Source organism: Camelina sativa, chromosome 18, assembly GCF_030686135.1.
Source record: "Camelina sativa cultivar CO46 ecotype springtype chromosome 18, ASM3068613v1".
In the NCBI taxonomy this organism is placed as follows: Eukaryota; Viridiplantae; Streptophyta; class Magnoliopsida; order Brassicales; family Brassicaceae; genus Camelina; species Camelina sativa.
In genome coordinates this window covers 14,262,067-14,285,658 of record NC_141897.1, presented here as the reverse complement: position 1 = coordinate 14,285,658, position 23,592 = coordinate 14,262,067, and the positions used below count along the sequence as shown (strand labels likewise).

At 33.9% G+C, this 23,592-nt stretch overlaps 4 protein-coding genes across 6 annotated transcripts; 1 reads left to right on the top strand and 3 right to left on the bottom strand.

Annotated features, from left to right (window-relative positions):
* The first annotated feature begins 265 nt into the window (after positions 1–265).
* On the top strand, positions 266–3,773 carry LOC104761070 (putative serine/threonine-protein kinase At1g54610). The gene is made up of 7 exons (XM_010484093.3): positions 266–914; positions 990–1,274; positions 1,766–2,083; positions 2,306–2,533; positions 2,721–2,821; positions 2,928–3,054; positions 3,198–3,773. The coding sequence occupies exons 1-7, from the start codon at positions 543–545 to the stop codon at positions 3,522–3,524; spliced, it is 1,758 nt and encodes a 585-aa protein (XP_010482395.2). The 5' UTR covers positions 266–542; the 3' UTR covers positions 3,525–3,773.
* A 170-nt stretch (positions 3,774–3,943) lies between these two features.
* On the bottom strand, positions 3,944–8,257 carry LOC104761069 (pyruvate dehydrogenase E1 component subunit beta-1, mitochondrial). Of its 2 annotated transcripts, XM_010484092.3 has the most exons (15): positions 8,039–8,219; positions 7,845–7,904; positions 7,611–7,673; positions 7,030–7,110; positions 6,915–6,941; positions 6,758–6,820; positions 6,564–6,650; positions 6,238–6,363; positions 5,616–5,749; positions 5,454–5,526; positions 5,302–5,367; positions 5,067–5,105; positions 4,823–4,947; positions 4,611–4,725; positions 3,944–4,511 (listed from the first exon to the last, which is right to left on the bottom strand). In XM_010484092.3, the coding sequence occupies exons 2-15, from the start codon at positions 7,893–7,895 to the stop codon at positions 4,461–4,463; spliced, it is 1,101 nt and encodes a 366-aa protein (XP_010482394.2). In that variant the 5' UTR covers positions 7,896–7,904; positions 8,039–8,219; the 3' UTR covers positions 3,944–4,460. The 2 variants fall into 2 exon arrangements, with proteins under 2 accessions (XP_010482394.2, XP_087354773.1); XM_087498647.1 differs by lacking the exon at positions 6,915–6,941 and having other exon boundaries at positions 6,758–6,839; positions 7,026–7,110; positions 8,039–8,257.
* A 2,493-nt stretch (positions 8,258–10,750) lies between these two features.
* Positions 10,751–11,698, bottom strand: LOC147922905 (uncharacterized). The gene is made up of 2 exons (XM_087497831.1): positions 11,426–11,698; positions 10,751–11,374 (listed from the first exon to the last, which is right to left on the bottom strand). The coding sequence occupies exons 1-2, from the start codon at positions 11,696–11,698 to the stop codon at positions 10,751–10,753; spliced, it is 897 nt and encodes a 298-aa protein (XP_087353957.1).
* Positions 11,699–19,673: 7,975 nt separating this feature from the next.
* LOC104761068 (uncharacterized) lies at positions 19,674–22,954 on the bottom strand. Of its 2 annotated transcripts, none has more exons than XM_010484090.3 (11): positions 22,474–22,954; positions 22,307–22,392; positions 22,031–22,139; positions 21,858–21,925; positions 21,670–21,747; positions 21,068–21,132; positions 20,762–20,828; positions 20,490–20,672; positions 20,265–20,321; positions 20,067–20,162; positions 19,674–19,977 (listed from the first exon to the last, which is right to left on the bottom strand). In XM_010484090.3, the coding sequence occupies exons 1-11, from the start codon at positions 22,784–22,786 to the stop codon at positions 19,843–19,845; spliced, it is 1,257 nt and encodes a 418-aa protein (XP_010482392.3). In that variant the 5' UTR covers positions 22,787–22,954; the 3' UTR covers positions 19,674–19,842. The 2 variants fall into 2 exon arrangements, with proteins under 2 accessions (XP_010482392.3, XP_019095469.2); XM_019239924.2 differs by having other exon boundaries at positions 22,031–22,142; positions 22,474–22,889.
* Positions 22,955–23,592: the final 638 nt, after the last annotated feature.

Here is a 23,592-nt window from a genome sequence, read left to right as displayed (position 1 = left end):
AATTTTTTCTTTTTAAAATTTCCAGCAATATTTTTTTCGTTGACAAAATGATTCTAATATATTTAAATGATATTAAAAAAAACTACAACAAAGTCAAATTTATCTGAGAAAAAAAGAAAAAAGTAGAATAACTTTTGTGCTTCAATTCAATATTTTTTTCACAGATGATAACAATACATAAAATAAAAAACAGAGCTTTAAAAAAAAAAAAAACTTTTAACCACTTTTTTCAGAGACCTTTTGCCTAAAATAAATAAATAAGAGAGAGAAATGAATTTTTTTATATCAGAGTTTACCTCAGAAATCTTACCGTCAAACCACCCGTTATATGTCAACGGAAAACCGCCATTTTTCACTCCTACGTGCAAAAGACTCGACTCTCACTCCTCGAAAACGCCGTCGTTTTTACAAAACCCGAATCTCTCACTCTCCTCAAGAGGAACCAAAAAAAAAAAAAAAAAAAACTTTGAGCTCTTCGGCGATGATAATGCTAAGCTAAAGAGACAGACAGAGAGAGAGAGAGAGCTTCATCGATTCAGCCGATGGGATGCGTTTTATGCAAGGAATCCACCGGAGACAACAAACGTAATAATAACAATCCCGATGAACCTCCTCCGGGAGACCTCCGTAAGACGACGGACGATGATTTGCCTTCTTCTTCTGCTTCAACCACCACCGCCGTTTCTGTAGTGGAAATCGAAGATAAGAAGAAGAAAAAGGATTTGGCTTCGATTCAGATTCAGCCGGCGAGAACATGGCACACGGGCGATTTCTCAGCCGGTTCATCTCGTCGTCCGGGTATGAGTCTCCGTTCGACACCAGAAGGATGGCCTCCGTGGCTTATTGCTGCTTGCGGCGATTCAATCAAAGACTTAACACCTCGTCGAGCTACCTCTTACGAAAAGCTCGAGAAGGTACTCTCAGTTCTGTAAATTAGAAAGTTTTGTTTTTTTTTTGGTTGATTAAAGTTTTGATTTTTATTTATATAGATTGGGCAAGGAACGTATAGTAATGTGTACAAGGCGAAAGATCTATTGACTGGGAAGATTGTAGCTTTGAAGAAAGTTAGGTTTGATAATTTGGAAGCTGAGAGTGTTAAGTTTATGGCTAGAGAGATTCTTGTTCTGAGAAGGCTTGATCATCCTAATGTTATTAAGCTTCAAGGTTTGGTTACTTCTCGGGTTTCTTGTAGTCTCTACCTTGTTTTTGAGTATATGGATCATGATCTCTCTGGTCTTGCTGCTACTCAAGGTTTCAAGTTTGATCTTCCTCAGGTCTGTTTTTTAATTTCCTTATCCTGATGTTAGTAATGATAGATATGAGTATGGATTTGATCTCATTTGTGATAAACAGATATAAGGAAGAAGTTAATGTGTTAATGATAGATATCCTTCTTGCGATGATTTTAATGTTTTTTAAGGCTTTTTTTTTTTTTTTTGTCTTTAGGATACTTTATTTTGGGTCACATATGGTAATGTTATCGTCTGATTGGTTTTTGTTTCTTTTGTGCTTTTGGTGATACTACTCCTATAATTATTTGTCGGTGGACCCAATTTTGAATTATGTTTTCTGATTCTGGTGAATTTTCAACGTCTTTCATGACTTTCATTCATTAGGTTCCTTTATTATCTGTGCATATTTGACTTTAATTTTAAGTTAGGTAATTAAAATCAGATTAGTTTGATTAGTACAGTACCAAAGATACAAACTTGTATTATATCTAGATCATTCATAATGGAGTTTTTATTTCTTGATGGTTCTTCAGGTCAAATGCTTTATGAATCAGCTACTATCTGGATTGGAGCATTGCCATAGTCGAGGAGTCTTACATCGAGATATCAAAGGTTCTAATCTTCTTATAGATAATGATGGAATACTGAAGATTGCTGATTTTGGGTTGGCTACGTTTTATGACCCGAAGCAAAAGCAAAATATGACTAGTCGTGTTGTCACGCTCTGGTACCGTCCTCCTGAGCTTCTTCTTGGAGCTACCAACTATGGAACTGCTGTTGATCTTTGGAGTGCTGGTTGTATTTTGGCAGAGTTACTTGCTGGCAAGCCCGTTATGCCAGGAAGAACCGAGGTAAACAAAATCGTGTTTTTAGTTACTCTGCTTAAGAATTTTTTAGTTTTTGTTAGATACAAATGTGTAGGCCCTCTTATCTGAGTCGCATTATAGAGAGCAATGAATACTTCTTGGTGAATTGATTTCTCTTTGTGTATGATCTTGGACTACAAATGGAATGTATAACCAAAGATTAATAAGATTGGTTACCGTTTTTCTTACTTAACTTGTTCTTTGTAGGTCGAACAACTTCATAAGATATTCAAATTATGTGGCTCCCCTTCAGAATCGTACTGGAAGAAGTACAAACTGCCAAACGCAACTCTTTTTAAGCCGCAACATCCGTACAAACGCTGTGTGGCTGAAGCCTTTAATGGTTTCCCTCCATCCTCTGTGCATCTAGTCGAGACACTTCTCGCTATAGATCCTGCTGATCGAGGAACTTCTGCCTCGGCCTTGAGTAGTGAAGTGAGTAATCCTTGTCTTGCAATCTTTCAATTGTTTGACATATGATAACTTCAAAATTTGAGTTCATTTTTTTTTCATTCGTTTTGGTTTGGATAAGAAAAAAGTCGGTTGGTGTGTGATCAAATCTTATGAAAGTAGAAGCTCACTTGCTGATCAAAGTGCTATATTATTTGGTTGGCATGTGCAGTTCTTTACTTCTGAACCGTTACCTTGTGATCCTTCAAGTTTACCAAAGTATCCACCTTCCAAAGAACTGAATGTAAAGCTGAGGGACGAAGAGGCAAGAAGGTATGTAATTTTTTAATCTTTTTTTTGGCTTTCTTGATACTCATGCTATCAATTAGATTAATTTGTGATTGGTCTCTTCTCGTGGCTGCATTCATTGTAATTCTAGGCAAAAGGGTCTTGCTGGAAAAGGTAGTGGTATTGATGGAGCCAGAAGAATAAGGTATCGTGGGAATCGCACTGGGCGAGCTGTTCCAGCCCCAGAAGCTAACGCCGAGAGCCAATCAAACTTAGATGTGAGAAAATCCTCATCTTACCCCATTTACACTAATGGACACACATAAACACAGTCATCATATGAGCGTGGTACTTTTTCGTTTCAACGTGAGAATCTGCAGAAGGTTCTGTAATGTTTCCACTTGCTAATGTGTGTTTGCAGAGATGGAGAGCAATATCACAAACAAATGGAAAGAGCAAGAGTGAGAAGTTTCCGCCTCCTCACCAGGACGGTGCAGTTGGGCACCCAATGGAAGATCAGTCAAAGAAAAGATCAGTATTTGGTGGAAAGCCTGAGACTTCTTTGGGATTATCGAGATCATACAAGTCCGGGGAAGGGACATCAATGAGAAAGATATCAAACAAAGACGGTGCTCGTGGGGCTTCTTCTAGAAAGTACATATGGGGACTTAAACCTCCTCCAGCGCTCGGGCTATCGATGGACTTACTTTTCAGGAGCAGATCAGAAGTTTTTGGGATCCGGAGATAGGATAGATGAATGAGAAATGAGCTGTGGGGGGAGTTATATCAGTGCATCAAAAATAAGAGATTGCTTCCGTTACGATTCAGAGGAGAGAGATTGCTTTTTTGAAAGGAGTTCAAATTCTTTGTAGCAGAATAGAGAGAGAGAGTGCAGAAATGGATTTTGACTCTGATGTAAAAACACATAATTCAGGTAGTATTAGAATCCTACTTTTAAACTGTATAGTTGTTGAAATGGATTTTGAGGCTTCTAAGATTGGTGTTGTCTCTTGTGACAAGAGTGTTGCAAAAAAAAAAAAAAAAGTCGTGAATTTGTCTTCTTGATTGCTGCTTCATAAATTGGATCTTGTTTAAATTTGTCTTCTTGCTGTGACAACACAAGCATAGCAAAATCACGAGATGCAATGCAGCCAAATATGTACCTCATTTTCTTTGAATTCCCTAAATACTTAATGAGAATCTCTTCTCCTACTGCAACATTTTTTCACACCAAAGCTTTTTTTTTTTTTTTTTATCCATATGGGTTGATGATCAACCGCGTTTAAATCAAATTACAATCATATCAACCAAACTATCAATGCTATCATTGGATTTAACTCCGTCCTACACTCCTTAAACAACAATACCAGAATCGAAAACTTGAATTAGGCACACCTCATTCATTATTTGTTGAAAAAAAAAAACATGTGTTGTGAACTCCTTTACTAGCGTTCTCGATCAATTTCATCAATTAAACCCCAAAGATTAGAATTATCAACTTGGGAAGGACAAAAAGAAGAACGAAAACCGCTGCAGCAAAGAATCATAGCAAAAGATGAAATAAATCACGAGGAATGGTGGTTTTATAGCAAAAGTGAGAGGTCATTTTTCTCCTTTTTTTTTTTTTTCTTATTTTCCTTTCCCTTTAAAGATCCAAAGAAGAAAAGTGTTGATGTTGACGATTTTATTTCGATCTGTAACAAGCTCTCTTTGCTGCTCGAACGATATCCTCTACCTGCATCATTATAATCTCAATTTCATCAATAAAGAACGAGATACTGTATATATACCATTTGAACAAGTTTCTATGCAAAAAATAAGGGACAGTACAAACCTGAGGAAGAGCCAATCTCTCTAGGTTAGCTGCATAAGGCATTGGAACATCAGCTCCTGCAATCCTCTCCACTGGTGCATCCAAGTATGAAAAGCTCTCTTCTACAACCGACGCACTGATCCAAAACCAAAAAATTTAATCCCATGTTTTAAAAATTTTCTACAATCCAACTGAATTTAAGATCTCTATTGAGTGAAGGAAATGAAGCTAACCAGATTTCTGCACAGACTCCATGTTGAGGGAAACCTTCTTCAACTGTTACCAATCTACTTGTTTTCCTCACTGAAGCATTGATGGTGGCTCTGTCAAGCGGACGGATTGACCGAAGATTTATTACCTTAACATTTTATAAAAAAAAAAAAAAAAAAAACTTAAGAGTTCACGAAGTGGTCTTGAGCAGAATCACAATATCGGTTTTAGGTAGAGAGAGAAATCTGAAATCTAAAATCTTCATACCTCAGCGCTTATTCCCTCTTCTGCGAGCTTCTCAGCGGCCTAGAATCAGGTACATAAAAAAAAAAGGTTAATGACGGAAGTCACGGAACAAAGTGAAGCACCAATTTGTAAAAACAAAGCATGTGCGGCAAATATCCATACAAAAGGAAGATTTGAGTTATAGCCATGAAACTAACAAAAAAGTTCTCAATTTTGATTACTAAAAGGTGCTCGTGGAAGTGGGAAAATGGCATACCTTGAGAGCAAAACCGACCATCTTCGAGAAAGTTACTATCGTTACATCCTTTCCTTCTCGTTCAATCTGTTATAGGCCAAGACAACATTAAAGCATCCAACTGCTACATTGAAGACAAATTAAAGAGACATATAGATACCGAGTGACTGTACCTTGGCTTTGCCTATGGGAAGACAGAAACTTGAATCGAGTGCTTCTTCTGAAATAGGGAATGATTCACCATATCTGCATGATCGAACCAAATTAAAGGGACATTAATAAGTGACTGTGGGATCTAATTAGATGTCAGAATTCAAGCTAGGCATGCTACTTACAGTAACTCGTTTTCAAGGAAGACAACAGGGTCAGGGTCTCTAATGGCAGCTTTAAGAAGACCACGAGCATCTTCAGCTGAATACGGAGCGAGAACTTTCAAACCAGGAACTGAGGCGTACCATGCTGCATAACACTGCAAAATGTAGAACAGAATATCCCCATTTAAGATCCAGATGTACAAATGAAATATCCAGCCAGTCATCAACATGGATAATTCCTGATATTTTGTGTTTCTGTTGATTATATTAGTCATATAGTGAAATGACCCACTAGAAAGACAGTGATAATTCCTAAATGCATGTATCATCAAGTAAGTCATACAGTTCAATATTGTACGCCCTTCTGAGAGACAAACAGTCAAACTTTCATGTTTGCATTGCCACATCAAGAGAAAAAGTTGCATGCCACCGTACTAAGAACCTTTATCTTAATCATACAGCCGAATGCCTGATTATTTAGGGGAAATCTGATCCATTTTAAAGCCATAATTTAGTTCCTTGATCCTATGCCACTATCATTATCAGTTTCAGAGAAGCTGAAGGTAATGTTTGAAGGAATGCAAAGCAACAAATTATTCATTATAAGAAAATTTTGTTGCACAGAGCTTGCGTTAACATTTACCTGAGAATGTTGAGCTCCAACACCAGCAGCTGCACCATTGGGTCCTCTAAAGACAATGGGTACATTTATCTGTCCAGCAGACATGTAATTTGACTTTGCAGCAGAATTGATGATATGATCAATTGCCTGAAAAAAGTCCAAAAGATATTCAGATACACATTGGGAAATAAATAGGAATTTTGTGCACCTTAATGTCAATCGTATAAGATGCTGAAAGAAAATTAAAAGTCAATGATGCCTGGAAACATATTTGTACCACAGGCATAATCAAGTCAAAGAATGAGGCAAACTGCAGTATGAACGAAATACAGAAAGACAAGGCCAACCTGCATAGAGAAGTTGAACGTCATAAATTCTACAACAGGCTTTAACCCAGCGTAGGCGGCACCAACTCCAATTCCAGTAAATCCAGCCTAAAAAGTGATTAAAAGATGGACTGTCAGAAATCTTCTCAATCTATAAACATGGACATACGGATTGCAGCTGCACACTACAACATAATAGAATAAGATTTTCAAACCTCAGTAATAGGGGTATCGTATACTCTCTCAGGACCATACTTCTCCAAAAGGCCTTTAGTGATCTATGAGTACATGATAGACCTCCAGCATCAGATCAGGGTAAAAAACAGAGATAATTAAGTGGAAAAATCAAGTACCATTGTAAATAATTCTAACCTTGTATGCACCCTGATATTGGCCAACCTACAAAAAGAAGATAAAAAGGATAAACTCTTAGATATTTGATTAGAAATGGCAGATGAATAAATCAAACATGTCAGCTGCAACTAACCTCTTCACCCATGACAAATACTTTAGGATCTGCAGACATTTCCTCATCAATAGCAGAATTTAGAGCATCTCTCACTGTCATCTAAACAAGGAATTACATACAAAAATGTAAGCAATAATATAAATCAGAGAAAATCCTTATACAAGGAAAAATTTGTGTCAGATATATTGACAATAAATAAAGGCCGCATCAGCTTGATTTTACTAGTCAGCTCCAATGTAAAAAAATGAAGGCTCTCAAAAATTGTAAATACAAAAATCTAACGTAAGCCACACTCGTTGGCTTTTCTAAAATGTTACTACTACATTATCTATGAGAGTCCTCTAAAATCCACCATTTTCCATGACAGAACCCACGAGAGAACCCAAAAGAAAAAGCCAAAAGCCAATATAGCTCACTAAACTCGAATATGGGGGGGGTAAACACAAAAAAGGTAAGCTACATAGTCAACAGTAGCCAACATGATCCTAAATTGATCAAAATATCTTCCATAGCTCATAACGACGAAACATAACAAAACCTACACAAGAATCGCATATAAAAACATCAAAAAAAAAAAAAATCCGCTCAAAGACAGTTACCTCTTTGGCACCAGCTGCATAGCTCCTAGCAGAAACCAATGCTGATCGCGTCCTTCTAAGAGTCTGACCAAAATCCAAATTTCGAAAAAAAAACAGATAATTACGATGGCAAAATCAACCAAATCCGATCCCAAAAAACTCCAACAAAAGTAAACCTCAAATCGTATCAGCGTAGAACAGATTACAAATGAAAAAGAAAAAGAAAAAAAACGAGTAGAATCATCATCATCATACCGAAGCAGCCAAGCCTCCATCGATGGCTCTTTGCCTCAAAATTCCCAACATTCTCCCTAACTGAAAAATAATCAAACACGAATGATCAAAAGCCCCATAGATCTAACTAACAAAAATGAATCGTAATCCGGAGGAAAACAAAATCGGAGAAAGCGAAATAGACGAAGATCGGTACGGCAGAAAGAAACGACTACCTGAGGTTTGTACGATCTAACCAGGCCGGCGAAAAGACGAGAGACGGCGGATTAAGAAGAGAGGAAGAGACGACTCAAAGCGTGAGCGAAAGGGCACTGTTTTTTTTTCTCTCTAAACACACAACAAAAAAAAATGATTTCAATTAGATGAAAAAAATATATGAGTGAGTAGGTCTGCTTCATCATCATATTCACAGGAGCCGTCCGATTAAACAAGACTGGTCAGCATCAATGGTTGACATTTCTTAATATACTTTTTCTTTTTCCAATATTATTATTCCATTTTGTTGTTGAAAATGAGTATAAAGGCGATGTGACTCAATTTTATTTAATCAGAGAGATTCGCATATTTTTAACGAACCGAATCCATAAGGATGCAAAACCGAATCATAAATTATTCATTACACAAAATTCACAAAACCCTACACGATTGGAAAACTTCTTCGGTTCAATTGGTTTGGTTTGGTTCGGTTTAAAGCTGAACCAACAACAATCATGACTTCATATTCATCAAATGGAACTAGTAGCAAGAGCATGCACTAAACTGTATGGCTCATTGGTTGTAAAGATAACGTCAAACCATCTCTCCCTTTTGACGTCTTTCAATCGTAATTTCCGCACACCAAACTTTCTTTTCGTTTTTGTGGTTCTTATCATACACATACTCTTCCCATAAAACTGTCATTTTCCCTCCATAATCCACCAGTTTACCATTTCAAATACGAGGACAAGTAGGCAATTTTTCCAAACATTTCAAAGTTGTCCATAACTTTTCTTTGTAATCATACCAATCGATCCTCGTGCTATTGTAATGGTAGAACACATTCTCTATCACACAATAAGATGATGCAAGAGTCCATCCAGTATTATTGTAAGTAGTTGGACCTCACATAGATAATTCCTTCGTACCCAACACTATCGTACTTAAAGCTTCTACATAACTTTTTGCTAGGGATCTGTAAACACTCCCAAGTTTGGGTCTTTGTATCAAAAACTTTTACTCAATTCGTTGAATCGAGATTTCTGTGGCCTCCAATTACATATAATTTTTCATCAAACTACGCAAGCAGATGGGAACACATGTGCCACTTGCGTGCTTGGTGCCTCACGCAATGTGTGAGAACGACAGTCAATGACCATGACGTTAGACGATACATTCTTATTGATAAGAATGAAGATGAGATCTCTTCTCTCTTATCTCTTTCTCAATTCCTAATACAAACGATGAACCCTAGCTGATAAGATCGAAGTTACAGCTCTCCTCTCCTACCACCATTAACTGATCACGCAAGCTCTCCAACAAACTCTCAACTTCAATGATCACGCAGGATGTCCTCTACAATACTATTCTATCTCTATTTATACTCTTAATTCTACTCACACTTCTTATCTGCTCTTCACACGTGCCTTTCTCTCCCACATACGTATCAACTCCCATACATGCTTATCAATACCTTCCCCTTTAGAAAAGCTTGTCCTCAAGCTTTAAATGAAGAAATAGATGTGGCTGGAAACATTCTAGGCATCTCCAACAATGACATAAGGAGAATGCGTCCCACTCTTCTACAACACTCTTCTGTAGCTCAGCAACCTTCACTCTTTTGCACCATCATCTTCTATGTATGTACGTATCTATACCCTCCCATGTAGAGAAGCTTGTCCTCAAGCGTTAAGGGAAAGCATCTGATATGCGTTTGTGCTCAGATGACAAGATAGAATGCTAAGGTCTAGTTGGGTCAGTCCTTGTGTCTCCAACGATGCCTAATAGAAAGTATTTGTCATTCTGGAACTGCCTGCTGCTCCATGTTTAGTTGAACGTCTGTAGATTGTAACTCATTCACCTCTGCAGCAGGAAAAAAGTGGAGTTTCTCTCAAAAACCAGAGTGTAAGGCATCAACAAATCCATTTGGAGAGTACCATTGATTCGTTTTATTAGTGAAAGAATGCCATGAAGCTCCAGGTATATCCAACCCATGTTGAACTGCAACTTGTCAGTCATCTTTGTATAAGCTGTGACACAAACTTTATCCCACAATCTGCATTCGAGCTTAAACGTATGTTGCTTTCTCACTGTTTTCTCTCGTCCATGCCTCTTGTAGCCCTGTTGTTTATACTTGAATTTCCAGCTTTTACGAAACTTCTGTTTCTTAAAATATTGAAAGACTATGGTTGTGGCTGCACTTGAGTCCTTGAAAGTCTATTGCATCTCTCTTTGTAGGACATCAAAACCATCTCCAACAACCAACGATGGTGCTGTCCTAGCTTGTAGCTCACACTCGTTCCTCCAATTAACTGATTGTAAGACCTCATCTCCAAGATCAAAGTGCAACACTAGTCTATCTTCTTCACCAAGTTCGTCACAAAACTGTACCAATACCTGCTGCCGTCCCTCCATATGAAGAACTGCCACTTCAACTAGAGCTTGAAAATTTTGGTGTATGGGTAACACTCTGTTTCCATGCTCTCTTTCATGTTTCTTGTTCATGAGCTGCATATACACGCTAAGAAGTTGTGGCATACTTCTTGAGTCCCATCTCAACATCCTTTTGAACCTCAACCTTGACATGTGTGACTTGTTCCTCAGTCCCATTCTCATATTGTGTTGCAGATTTCTGGTTTTGAACTTAAACATCCAGGTCTTGGGACACAAATTTATGCTTAACCAAAACACTCCAAAAATGGTATCCCTTGCATTGAGAATGTGATGTTCCTTCACAAATGTGGCTTCAACCTGTATAACTTGTCAATGATGACTAACTCTCTAGCTTCTACTCCACTTTTGAACTTGAATCTCAAAGATTTGAATTTGAACCTCCAAGCTTTCAAACATCTCCTCTTCTTCAATGATTTCAGTTGTTCTTTTTGTGGAGTCATTTTTTCGAACACTTGGTATGCCATTTGCTGATGAGTGACATATTCTGAATTTGGAGACAACATAGACGCTTCTTCAACATAGAAAACTTGTAATTGCTCTTCTTGATGAATCAACCAAGCATCAACATCAGAACTAGAGTGGAAATCCTCACCAATAACCAATGCGTCATTGTTAAATTGAAGGCTTGGTTCCAATGCATCAACATCAGAACTAGAGTGGAAATCCTCACCAATAACCAATGCATCAACATCAGAACTAGAGTGCAAAATCGCATTTGTGACTGCGTTTACATCGAAAACAATGTCCAGCAATTGTGATTTGACTCGTGGTTGCGATTCACAACTGGATTCTATTACTGAACCAATTTGCAAATCCAACTCCTTCTCTGATCCTTTCTCCTCACATGACATTGCACAAGCTTGATTCGATTTGTTCCTCTCCTCTGAGACTTTGTGCTTCTGCTATGAGATTTTAATGACAGTCGATGTGATCAGCGTTTGCCGACGTTTTGCCGCGTCTCTCTCAACAATCAGTTGACGTAACTCGGGATCGTTGACATCACCAAATCTCCATAACAACCGATTCTTCAATTGCTCCCACGATTGAACGAGAGATATCCTCTGTCGCATATAGAACCAAGACTCGGCTTCGTCTTCCATGAAACTTTGAGCGAAATTGAGTTTCTCTAAATCGTTGTAATCTTCTCGCTCAAAATAATCCTCCAGCCATGAAAGCCATGGACGCAAATCTTCACTGGTAAAGATCGGAATCGTAACCATCTCCATGGCGGTTGTTTCGATCCGTGACCACGAACGCACCATTTGATAAGAATGAAGATGAGATCTCTTCTCTCTTTCTCAATTCCTAATACAAACGATGAACCCTAGCTGATAAGATCGGAGTTACAGTTCTCCTCTCCTACCACCATGAACAGAGCACACAAGCTCTCTAACAAACTTTCAATTTCAATGATCATGCAGGATATCCTCTACAATACTATTCTATCTCTATTTATACTCTTCATTCTACTCACACTTCTTTTCCGCTCTTCACAAGTGCCTTTCTCTCCCACATACGTATCAGCTCCCACACATGCTTATCACTTATCTCCGGCAATGACGTTTATTATCAAAACCAAGCATTGCAACGTTCGACCTTGATGAATAGGGAGAATCAAGATAAAAGATCGACACCAATACTTTTTTGGAGCTAGTTGGTCTCAGACAAAGAGTAAACCAACGTAGTGTTTGTGTTTTCAGACCCGACCCTTCACATATTCTCAAGATACATTGGTGTTGGGCCTCCAAATTTTTTGAGATTTTTAGTAACAAAAATAGGTCTCAAAATATATTTTGATTGCAAAAAAGGCTTCAGTTTTTATGAAAGTTATAAATTTAATTTCAATTTGTAAAATTATCTATTTTGTTATTGCAAAATAGCCCTCATTTTCCAAAATTTTAAGATTTGGTTTCAATTTTAATTTTTTTTTGTATAAAATTCATAAGAAAAAAAATTGTTTTGAATTGGGCCACAAATTTCACTGGGCCGGTCCTGAGTGGTTTTTAGTCGTTACAACTTCGTAAACATACGTAAAAACAATTATCGGTGAGGCCTAAAAGAGTTCGGGTTTGGTAAAGCTCCGTTGAAGTGAGGATAGAACGAAATTTCTTGGAAACTAAGGAAAGAGTTGGGTAGTATAATCTTGAGACGCGAGCCAAGCTAGCAGCTTAATATCAGATCATTACGGAAGCATCATAATTGTTGGTGGTCGCCTTTTTTTTAGAAGATAACTCTTCTCTATTCATGGCCGTACGTAGACGTGTGGTCAAGAAACTTTATTTTTCTGCCTTGCGATTTATATTCTTGCGCTTGCTTTTTATTATGTCTCCACCAAGACATCGTTTATATAGGGAACTATCATTCCTAATCTCATGTGTATTATGTAATTCTTGTTACACCCTAATTCACTTAGGAATCCCTTTTATGTTTGTGTAATATATCCATATTCTATAATATATAAATATGTTCATAATTAATTAAGTAATTAAGTATTATCAAATTTGAGTTTTGTTAAATAAAATAGAATTAGCTCGCAAAGGGCAGAATCAATTTGATGGTATATTACATTGTCAAGTGAATTTGGCGTCTAATTGCAGTTTTTCTATAAATAAAAAAAATAATCTGAAGTGGTAATTAGTTCAAAACTCTGACAAAACAAAACAAGCAAAAAAACTTAATTCATAGTCTTTCTCTGCTTCATGGTTGAACCGCAGCAGAAACGACACTGTTAGTTTCCTTCTGTTTTCTTTCAGTTTGAAGGGATCTGCATATTTGGTTCTAATTGAACTTAATCTCTTACTTTGGGAGTTGGAACGCGGTCGACTAGACTTCTTCTTGAGTCATTCAAGACATTTGCACTTGAAAGTGATTTTTGGACAAAACTTAATTAATATATATCTTTTAAACTACGTATGGGCACAAAAATATATAAATACCTATATTTGATCATTGTCCCATTACCACATATGAAGAGCATATTAATTATTCCTTGAAATAGACCAACTTTTTATAAAAGCTATATACCTCATTTGTCATTCTTGAACATTCAAAAGCAAATCAATCAACAAAGACATGACATGACTTATAAAACGGCTAAGTTATACATACAAAGACATGAACTGATGATTGAGATGACATGTTACGTGTGATTTGCTGAATTCTAAAATACCGTGACTATTAATAAACCAACTGTAAATCTGAAAATTAGTTGAATTGGAATCCATTATATTACTGTTATTAATCTTCGAGTGCTGTGCATCTAGTTATTATATGAGAAGATCGATGCACATACTCTTTTAACTCATTTATGTAACTATATATAGGATGTGGGCGGTCAGGGCAGACCGCATATGGAATACTGATTAGCTTCTATATTTCAAATAGAAAAGACAACATCGTTTAGCTCTACCATTGTAGACATAATTGTACCTTTTTGGTATGCGTGCAATAAAAACTCATAAAAACGATGTTCTCGATAGAGTTGAGCTGAATCGGTTAGCTATACATAACTCTAGAGACATTGTCCTAAAAGTAGATAAAATGCGAACCATGATTCAACCGTTTTCTAATTAATTTGGTTCAGTTTTGACCACTCTGTTAGACTACTATCATGAACCAGTACCTTTATTACTCAACGATGGTTTATTTTGGTCATTGGAATTTGAAAGAACTTTAAAAGACAAAACACGTTTTTAATTTCTAGTTATGTAATTTACTCATTCAGGATGCACAATAGATTTCGATTTCAAAATTTTTGATTTTTCTAGTAATGTATTTACTCCTTCAAGATCAGAAGGGTTTTGACTTTTTGTTCCCATAGAGTGTAAACCGGTTAGGGTTTGTAACTTAGCTTCTTCATCCAATTTGTGGACAAACTCAAGTTAAATGCAAACAAAACGACTGACTTTTTTTTTTTTTTGGCTTTCTCTTTTTGCAGATTTGCTTTCACTGATCTAAGAAAAGATCCAAAGAAGGCGTTGCTACTCAATGGTTGTGACTTGGGAGGGTTGAAGCTTGAAGTTGTGATGGCTAGAGGTAGAGAAGAATACTCTTGCTATCCTAATTAACTTTAAAGATTGTGAACGTTGCCGTATGGTTTGTCACCATCGCCCATTTAAAATATTCATTGAAACGTACGTATGGTAGTCGTATACATAAAATAATAACTTATGGTGGTCGTATACATCCCAGGACCCAAGTACATTAATTCAGTTCTTTTTTTTTGCTAAACTGCAAATATCATATAAATGAAAATTTTGTTTTTTCAATCCCTACAATCGATTTCTTGGCAAAAAATTAAGGATAAAAAACAAGAAAACGATACGATAAAGCTTTAGGATATACACTGACTCATTGCAACCAAAGACTCATTAGATTTCTAAACCTTTTGTTGTGGCGTCTTGCAGCGGTCGAATTCCTGATCTCTCGGTCGATGCCTTTGAAAAGCACAAATGGTAGGATATATGTCTGGTTGTGATGTAGGCTACTCCGATGTAGGGCATTAATTTAGTTCATAATAAATTATTCAATCTTGATAACAAAGGAACTTCTTCTCATTAGTACTTTGTGGTTATTTTTGCTCTTGTTATTGCATTTAAGCCTAAGTTAGACTGCCTTTCTTCTGATGAAGAGGATAGTGATTATGAAGATCGGACGGTAAAGAAGCAATGGTGACCAACTACATTGCTGCTATTAGTCTTAATTATCGACCAACTACATCAAATTTTTTTATTTACGTGTGTTTAAGAAAACTTGTATTATGACTCCCGCTATTTATTTTCATAATTTATGCTTAAACAGTATTATGAAAAAGGTTATAATTAAACCACCTTTTAATTGGTAATTAATTTCCACCAAAACTAAACAAAATATAAATAATGATAATGATAAAAATAAAGTAGAAATAACCGTATATTATATGTCCACGTATGAAAAATATAGGAGCTAGATTAGCTAGGGTTGAAGCCTTAAAGAAAGAAAAAACAAATACACGCAATATACAGTTGCTTAAAACTATATATATTCACCTACATGATCAAGTTTATCTTCTTTATGAATTGACCAAGTTTATCTTCCATATATATATATATATATATATATACTAGAAGCTAAGATAGCTAAAATCAAACGGTTTGACCAACAAACAAAAAAAAAAAGTTGCCAAGTATTTACTGCCATCAATCGAGACAAGACTAACACACAAAAGTCAAACCCACAAAAAATCCAACTAAACATAACTTAACCTTATTATTACTCTAATTTTATGTTTATTACTCTTCATTATATGTTTACTCACTCACATTAACCATATTTGCATGTAAAGATGCAATTTTCCTCATTCCAAAATTTGAGACATTTTATTCGTATATCTATTTCAACCCGATCTTGTTTTGGGTATGTAATTTTCCTCCATTTTAACAAATGTTGATGTATAAGTATCTCATATTTATTTTCCATCAGTTTTCTATGGTAACTTAATATTTAAGACAAGAATAATTTTAAACATTATTTTTTGAACTCATTACCAAACCTAAGAATGTAAAACTCTTTTGTAAACGATGTGAAATTTGTTTCAGTTGGTGAAGTGGTGAAGTTTTGTAGTTGATAATGTTATTTTTTTAAATCTAATTGCATAGATTTAGCTAGACCAAACTAGTGAGTGAATTTGTCCGTCAATAACTGATCTCAACAAACACTTACGAATAAATTTTTGTACAAAAGTTGTTTTCAAGTTGAAAAATTCTTGAGTTCACCCCTAGGGGTGAACAACTCTCTTTCACTCCCCTCTTAATTAACCAATCAGAAAACAACAATATGCCATGTCATATCATATTAAAAAAATCAAATTTTAAATAAAAGATAATACAAATTAAGAAACAAATTATGTAGATCTTTTATTAAGGAAATTATGTCGGTTTGAGTTATAAAAGATTATTATAATTAAATTTGTAATTTTAGAGTTTTTATATCGGTTTGAGTTTATAAAGAATGATTAAAATTTAGATTTTATAATTAAACAAAATTATATGACGGTTTGTGTTTACAAAAGAGGGGTTAGGGTTTAGATTTTACAATTAAATAAAATTATATGTCGGTTTGGGTTTACAAAAGAGTGTTTAGGGTTTAGATTTTACAATTAAACGAAATTATATGTCGGTTTGGATTTATAAAAGAATATTTAGGGTTTAGATTTTACAATTAAACAAAATTATATGTCGGTTTGGATTTATAAAAGAGTGGTTATGGTTTAGATTTTACAATTAAACAAAATTATATGTCGGTTTGGGTTTATAAAAATTGGTTAGGGTTTATATGTAATAATTAAAACCTGTAATATCATATTTAAATTAATAATTTTAAAATTGATTTATCTATATAATTTATTTTCTCAATTAAGATTTGTTTCCTTAATTTAAAGGGGTGAATAAGAGTGGTTCACCCCTAGGGGTGTGAACCCAAGAATTGTCCATATATAATTAAAGCTTAGTTTAATAAAGCTTATATTCTTATCTTATTATATAAAGCTTAGTTTCAAAAAAATCATGACACATGTTAATTGATATCTACATGTATCAATTATAAATTTACTAAAATATTTAAAAGTAATAAAAAGTAAAATTTCTAAACCTATTATAAACAAGAAAACTATACATAAGTAACAAAAATACTTATTTGTATATTTTTTAAAAAAGAAAAGTAATTTCTAATTTATTAAATTATCAATGTAATTCCATTGGATTTTTTTGGTATATATATATAATCTTATAATTGAAAATTTGGTTTTGAGAGTTAGCCATTAACAGGATTGTGAAAAAAAAGATTGTTAAGATAAGTGTAGATTTAATTTTTAACTTAATTTGTTTATCATTATACATATTCTAATAATTATGAAAGAAAACTAAATAACATATACTACATTCCATCTTGCAAAAATTCTGTACTAAATATACATATGAAAATAAAAATCATTGTTATAATGTCAAAGTATAAGTTTTGATTATTTGCTTTTTATTCAATTTTTATATATAATATAATGTATATTATTTTGAGTATTTTGATTTTCTTATTCTTTTTTTACCTAATTGAGATTATGAAAAAAAAAATTCTCAAAATTTATTAAAGATTCGATAACCAAATGAATGGTCAATAGCTCAAAAATGATTTGTGTATATTTTTATTAGCTCACACACATATTTACATAAATAACAGATTTTCAGTAGCATTTTCAATAAATTCTTAGAAAGAGGATAGTATTGAAAATTAGTATATGAAATTCCTCCTTTTATAAAATTGGAAAAGTGTAGCTAAATTTTTTGGATGGTTTATATCATATGTGGTATAAAAATATTTTTTTGCCACGAAATTATTTTTAAACTATATGCCAACTTTTCTTCAATAAATTTGTTTATATTTATTTTTGTAAGTGAATTTTTAACATATTCTTTAGATTTCAAATCCTAACTCTGTATGCTTACATTTATGGTTGGTGTGATTAAAATTTTAAATATTATTAACATATCATTGTAGTAAAAGCTGCTAAATCTGTAAACAAAAAAAAAACATGTATCAATCAACATGTATATCACCAAGATTATAATCTAGGAACAATCTATTATTAAATTTTTGAGCTATTGGATATTGTAGTTTTTTTCAAATTTAATATTCATTCGCATAAGAATTAAAAAAACCTAATCATTTGAGAGGAAATAATAATATTTGATTGAAAATTACTTACTTAAGTAATAATTAGAAAAGTCAAAATAATTAAATTACATTTTTGACATATTATCTGATATTATTTTCTATTCTTTAGTTTTTTTACATGGACAATAAATTATATTTATAACTTTTTGAATTATAAACTATATATATAATAAACGGGAAAAATGTCAAAAAAATCCTCAACTTTCAAATTGTGGCCAAAAAAAGCATCAACTTATGAAATATCATTTAAATCACCAGGTTTTTGTTGATTTTTTTTTAAAATAGCTAACTTTCGTTGATTCGGCCATATAAGGCACAACGTTAAATTTTCATTTACACAACGATGACAGAGTTAACTTCTGTCAGAATCTCCGTTAAACCAAAACGACGTCGTTTCATTAGAAGAATAAGACAAAAATAATTTGAGCCCAGCAAAAATTGAACTGCCTACCTTTGAAACTCAAAACAAGCTCTCTACCATTGAGCCACAATTACATTTCTATATATTCTTACAAACAGAAATATATTTATACGTAAACAATCGGTTATATGTAATGCATCTATAATATATATGTTATCATATCATTAATTTATATATATATTTATTTATATTAATGTTTTAGAATATAATAGATATAAAATATAAAGAGCAAAAACTAATATAAATTTTATCTTTGCTATATTTTTATTTATTATTAAATACTAAATAAAATATATAATTTATAGTGTGCATATATTTAAATTAATATCTTATTCTTCAGGATAAAGAGTGTAAATTTTAAATATGGCTTTTTGCATATATATACCAAAGAAGACATATTGATCATACATTTTATTTGGTATTTGTAAAATATTTAGTTTTTAATCTTTATATTATATATATATATATATATATTTTACACTAAAATTTAATATATATATATATATATATAAAGAGTAATGATATAATAACATATATTTTATAAATACATAACATAAATATAACATTATTTTGTGTTTTGCCATTTTTAATCGATTGTCTATATATATATATATATACATGTCTGATTGGTATAATATTATAATGTTATTGTGGCTCAATGGTAGAGAGCTTGTTTTGAGTTTCAAAGGTATGCAGTTCAATTGTTGCTGGACTCAAATTATTTTTGTCTTATTTTTTAATGAAACGACGTAACCTAAACGGAAATACTGACGGAAGTTAACTCCGTCATCGTTGTGTAACTGAAAATTTAACGTCGTGCATTAAATGGCCTAGTCAACGAAAGTTAGCTATTTTTAAAAAAAGTCAATAAAAACTTGGTGATTTAAATGACATTTCATAAGTTGATGCTTTTTTTTGCCACAATTTGAAAGTTGGGGATTTTTTTTGACATTTTTCTCTATAATAAACACAAAGCTTAACTGCTTGTGAAAGTAAATTTAAGTTTTTCTTGTTTATATAATATGTTCATAATTAATTAAGTATTATCAATTTGAGTTTTGTGAAATAAAATAGACTTTGCTCGCCAAGGGCGGAATCAATTTGATGTTAAATGACATTGTCAAGTGAATTTGGTGTCTAATGCAGTTTTTAATAAATAAAAAAAATAAACTGAAGTGCTAATTAGTTCAACTCTGACAAAACAAAACAAGCAAAAAAAACTTTAATTCATAGTCTTTCTCTACTTCATGGTTGAACTGCAGCAGAATCGACACTGTTAGTTTCCTTCTGTTTTCTTTCGGCTTGAAGGGATCTGCATAGCGACTCAAGTTTATCTTTCTGTTTCTTAGTCTTCTCCAACAGTTTCTTCAATCTTTCACGCTGTTTAATGTCAACCAAAAACCGTGATTTTACTGATTTCATAACCAAAATCTACAATGAAAAAACCAGACGGTTTCGTTTGTTTTTACCTCTTCAACGAGTTCTATGAGAGTGATATCAGACTTCTCACTTTTGCTCTTCAAGAATGCGTTTTCTTTCCTAAGTTCTTTGATTGCTTTTGACATCTACTCAAAACACCAATAGACACAGGATCAAGTTTAATAAGATCTCAGAGAAATAAAACGTCTCGTCTTTCAAAGAACAATGAAGACAGGACATGGTGTGACCTTATCGATTTCTTGTTTGAATGTTTCAAACACCTCGTTGCTCTTCACCAACGCGTCCTGCATAACCAAAAGTCTTTCACTTTACATTCTCTTCATATAATATCGACAATATTAAAAGAGAATTGCATCACACCCAAATCAAGCAATATTACTATTGGTGATCATATTGAATCGAGAAGATGATAAAGACTTATTTAGGAAGTGTAAAAGGGGAAGAGAGCAGACCTGGAACTGCTGGAATTTATCTCCATCAGCAGTTAGCTGCAACCGCAAATTTTTCTCAGTAGATAAAAGCTGAGAAACTTGGTCCGCATAAACTTTCATCTGAGATTGTTCATGGATGAGTTTCTCCTCGTGCTGTTTAATTTTTAAAGCAGATATCTGTAGCTCAAGTGTCTTCTGCTTCAACTGTCAAGTATACATCACAGTTAAGCCAATTATTTATTTTGGCTAAATGATGCTTCATATATAGTTGGAAAAACGAATCTGTAAATTACTCTTTGCTCATGTTGTTGTTCTGAAAGTGTATATTGATCAGCCAGGTGCTTCAACTTCGTCCTCAACCTGGAATTAACAAAAAAAAAACCACTGTGAAGGACATTTATAATATGTTACCAAGCTGGTACAGGCGAAGCCGTTTTAAAATTTATACGCATGTAAGAATATAGTTTGGAGAATGTGATGAGCATATTTGTACTGCTCTTTTGACTTAATCTGCAACAAAACTATACATACATAGTAAATATACTAGAATTTTCTTATTTTACAAGTGAAAACGTTATGATGGAGTTCGTTTGGCTTACATCTCATTTTCTTTTAGTTGTGCGAGGCTTTCATCCTTTTGCTCGTCCAACTTAATGCTCACATCCTATTAACCAAAGAGGATTAGGAAGGTAGGCAATATAAGAAAAAGAAAAAATAAGTGGAATATTCTGACTTTTTCGTAGTTTCTGATGTTGCAAAAGCCTACAAGCAATTCATCAAACTTATTTCTATCAATCTGTTACTTGAAATTGAAACCAATATGGACGATTTTCTGCTATATATAAAGTGAGTTCCAAATCATTTCAAAGGACTAAATAGGTCTGTAAGATTTCGATACTAACATGGGCTAATATTAGTGTAGAGAGTTTCACAAAGAAGAAAAAAGAGGTTTCCATGATTCTCCAAAACATATAGCACAGAAGATTAAGGAAATAATCTCATAAGGGAACAGAAAAAGGATCAAGAATGATGTGCATTTAGGATTTGCCTACTTAGGAACACAAAACAAAAGCTATTTACACAATACTTGTTCCTCTCTAGAACTGCCAATACCGAAGGCAAAATGGCTCAAAGTTTCAATATTCAGTAAATATCAAAACGATGGAAAGAATTCACATCGGATTAAAATGTGTTCAACTACCTTTATTGCATCCTGGAACTTTGTCGATAAATCTGATCTTAAACTCTGTCCCTCAGTTGACACCCGCTTGCATTCTTCCTGTTACACAAAGGTACATTCCATTCACATACCAAAAACTTAGTCCCTCAGACCAAGACAATAAATATGGCACACCAAGTAGAGTAAACTAAAAGAAAGAAAGAAGATACCATCAACATTTTGTTTTGACGTTGTAACTCTCTACAAAGCGACTCAAGCTTGTCACGGACAGTAATAGCTACAGTGAAGAAAAAAAAAGGAGAAAAAGATGAGCACAGGCTATAAATCATATAACAATGACAGTAACACAAAACTGGTTTGGCTTTACTGATTTCTTATTTACCAGAATCTCTTTCAGAAAGTACTTGCTGATACTTTAGCATGAATTCAAGAAACTCTTTCTCTGATTTAAACATATTCTTTGAACCTTTACGCTTAGTCTCAACCGTCTCCTGCTTTCAATATCAACACAAATCAGATACATTAATCTTCAACAAAGCAACAATGAACATCAAAGCAAGGCCTGCTTGTCAACTTCACACACAAAAATCAATCCTATCAACATTTCGATATCCCAAAGATAGTGATAGTTCATCAAAGACCACATAAAAATACTAACTTGTTTCTTGGGTTTGAGCGAATCCATACTCTGAGTCGACTCTGTTTCCTTAGCAAAGGTTGGATTTTGAGTTGACCCTTCTGATACTAACTCAACAAAAGCAAACGTCAGGTTACAAAAGGAAGTAAGGCTTGCTTGAATCTTGAATTAGGTCATTTACTACTCACATGTTTGACAAACAGGAGGAGAAGCTTCTTCTTCTTTATGCTCTAAGCTAAGCTTGCTCGAATCTTGAATTAGGTCATCTACGTCGTCGTCTTCATTACCATCAGTTTCACACAAGGGAACGGGGAAAGTTCTCGGCTTCTCTGGTTTCTCGACAGCAACAGCTTCATGGTTTGTTGTTGTTGTTGTTGTGATACAAGTTTCTTCCTGGGTCTTGGGAGAATTGAGAGGTGGTGGCTCTGTAGCGCCGTCGACGAATCCATCGGGTAAAGAATCGACTTCGGGAAGCAAATTCGAGTGCGGTGACTCCTCCATTTTTTTTTTTTTTTTTTTGAATCCCCTGGATCTGCAGGAAACCTTATTTTTACGAATGAGCTGAGAGATTGATTGAAATAAACCCAAATAATATCTAACAATTGTGACGGAATCGAGCAAAAACCTTTCTAGGGGTTATTTAATTTGTCTTTAACTATTTTAAATGTTATTGTTTTGTCCGAATTTTAATGTTATTTATTACTTTCATTCAAATAGTTATTTTTAAAAAATTTAACCAATCATAAATAAATTTAATCTAAAAGTTGCATAGAAAGTTGAAAACATCCTATATTATAAAACAAAAATACTTCTCTAAACATCCTATATTATGAAACGGAGGGAGTATTAGTTTCCTGTTTTTAATAAAGTCTTCTTGAATTTTAATAATTTCATGAGTTTGAAATCAAATGTTATATGATTAAATGTTTGAAAATGATCATCTATAAAGTCGAGTTATTCAAGTTCGATATATTCTTACAATTAGTTATACTATAAAAACCAAAAAAAAAAATTATTTAAATGAGTCAAATCAATGTTCTAAATTACGGACTATGCGGCCGTATATACGGTGAGTATACGGTAAATGGTGACCCACTGTACCGTTTATAGTCTAAGCGTTTTAACGTATACGGGTTGGTCTAATTCGCTTACTTATACGACGTATATACGGACGATTATACGGTTAGCGCATATACGTCCGTATTTTGTTTTTTTTAAACCTTCAATCAAGCTATAAAACGAAACCAATAAATTGAAGAAACCCTAAGCTTTATTCGTTTTCTACTGCCGTGACACTTTTCTCAAAC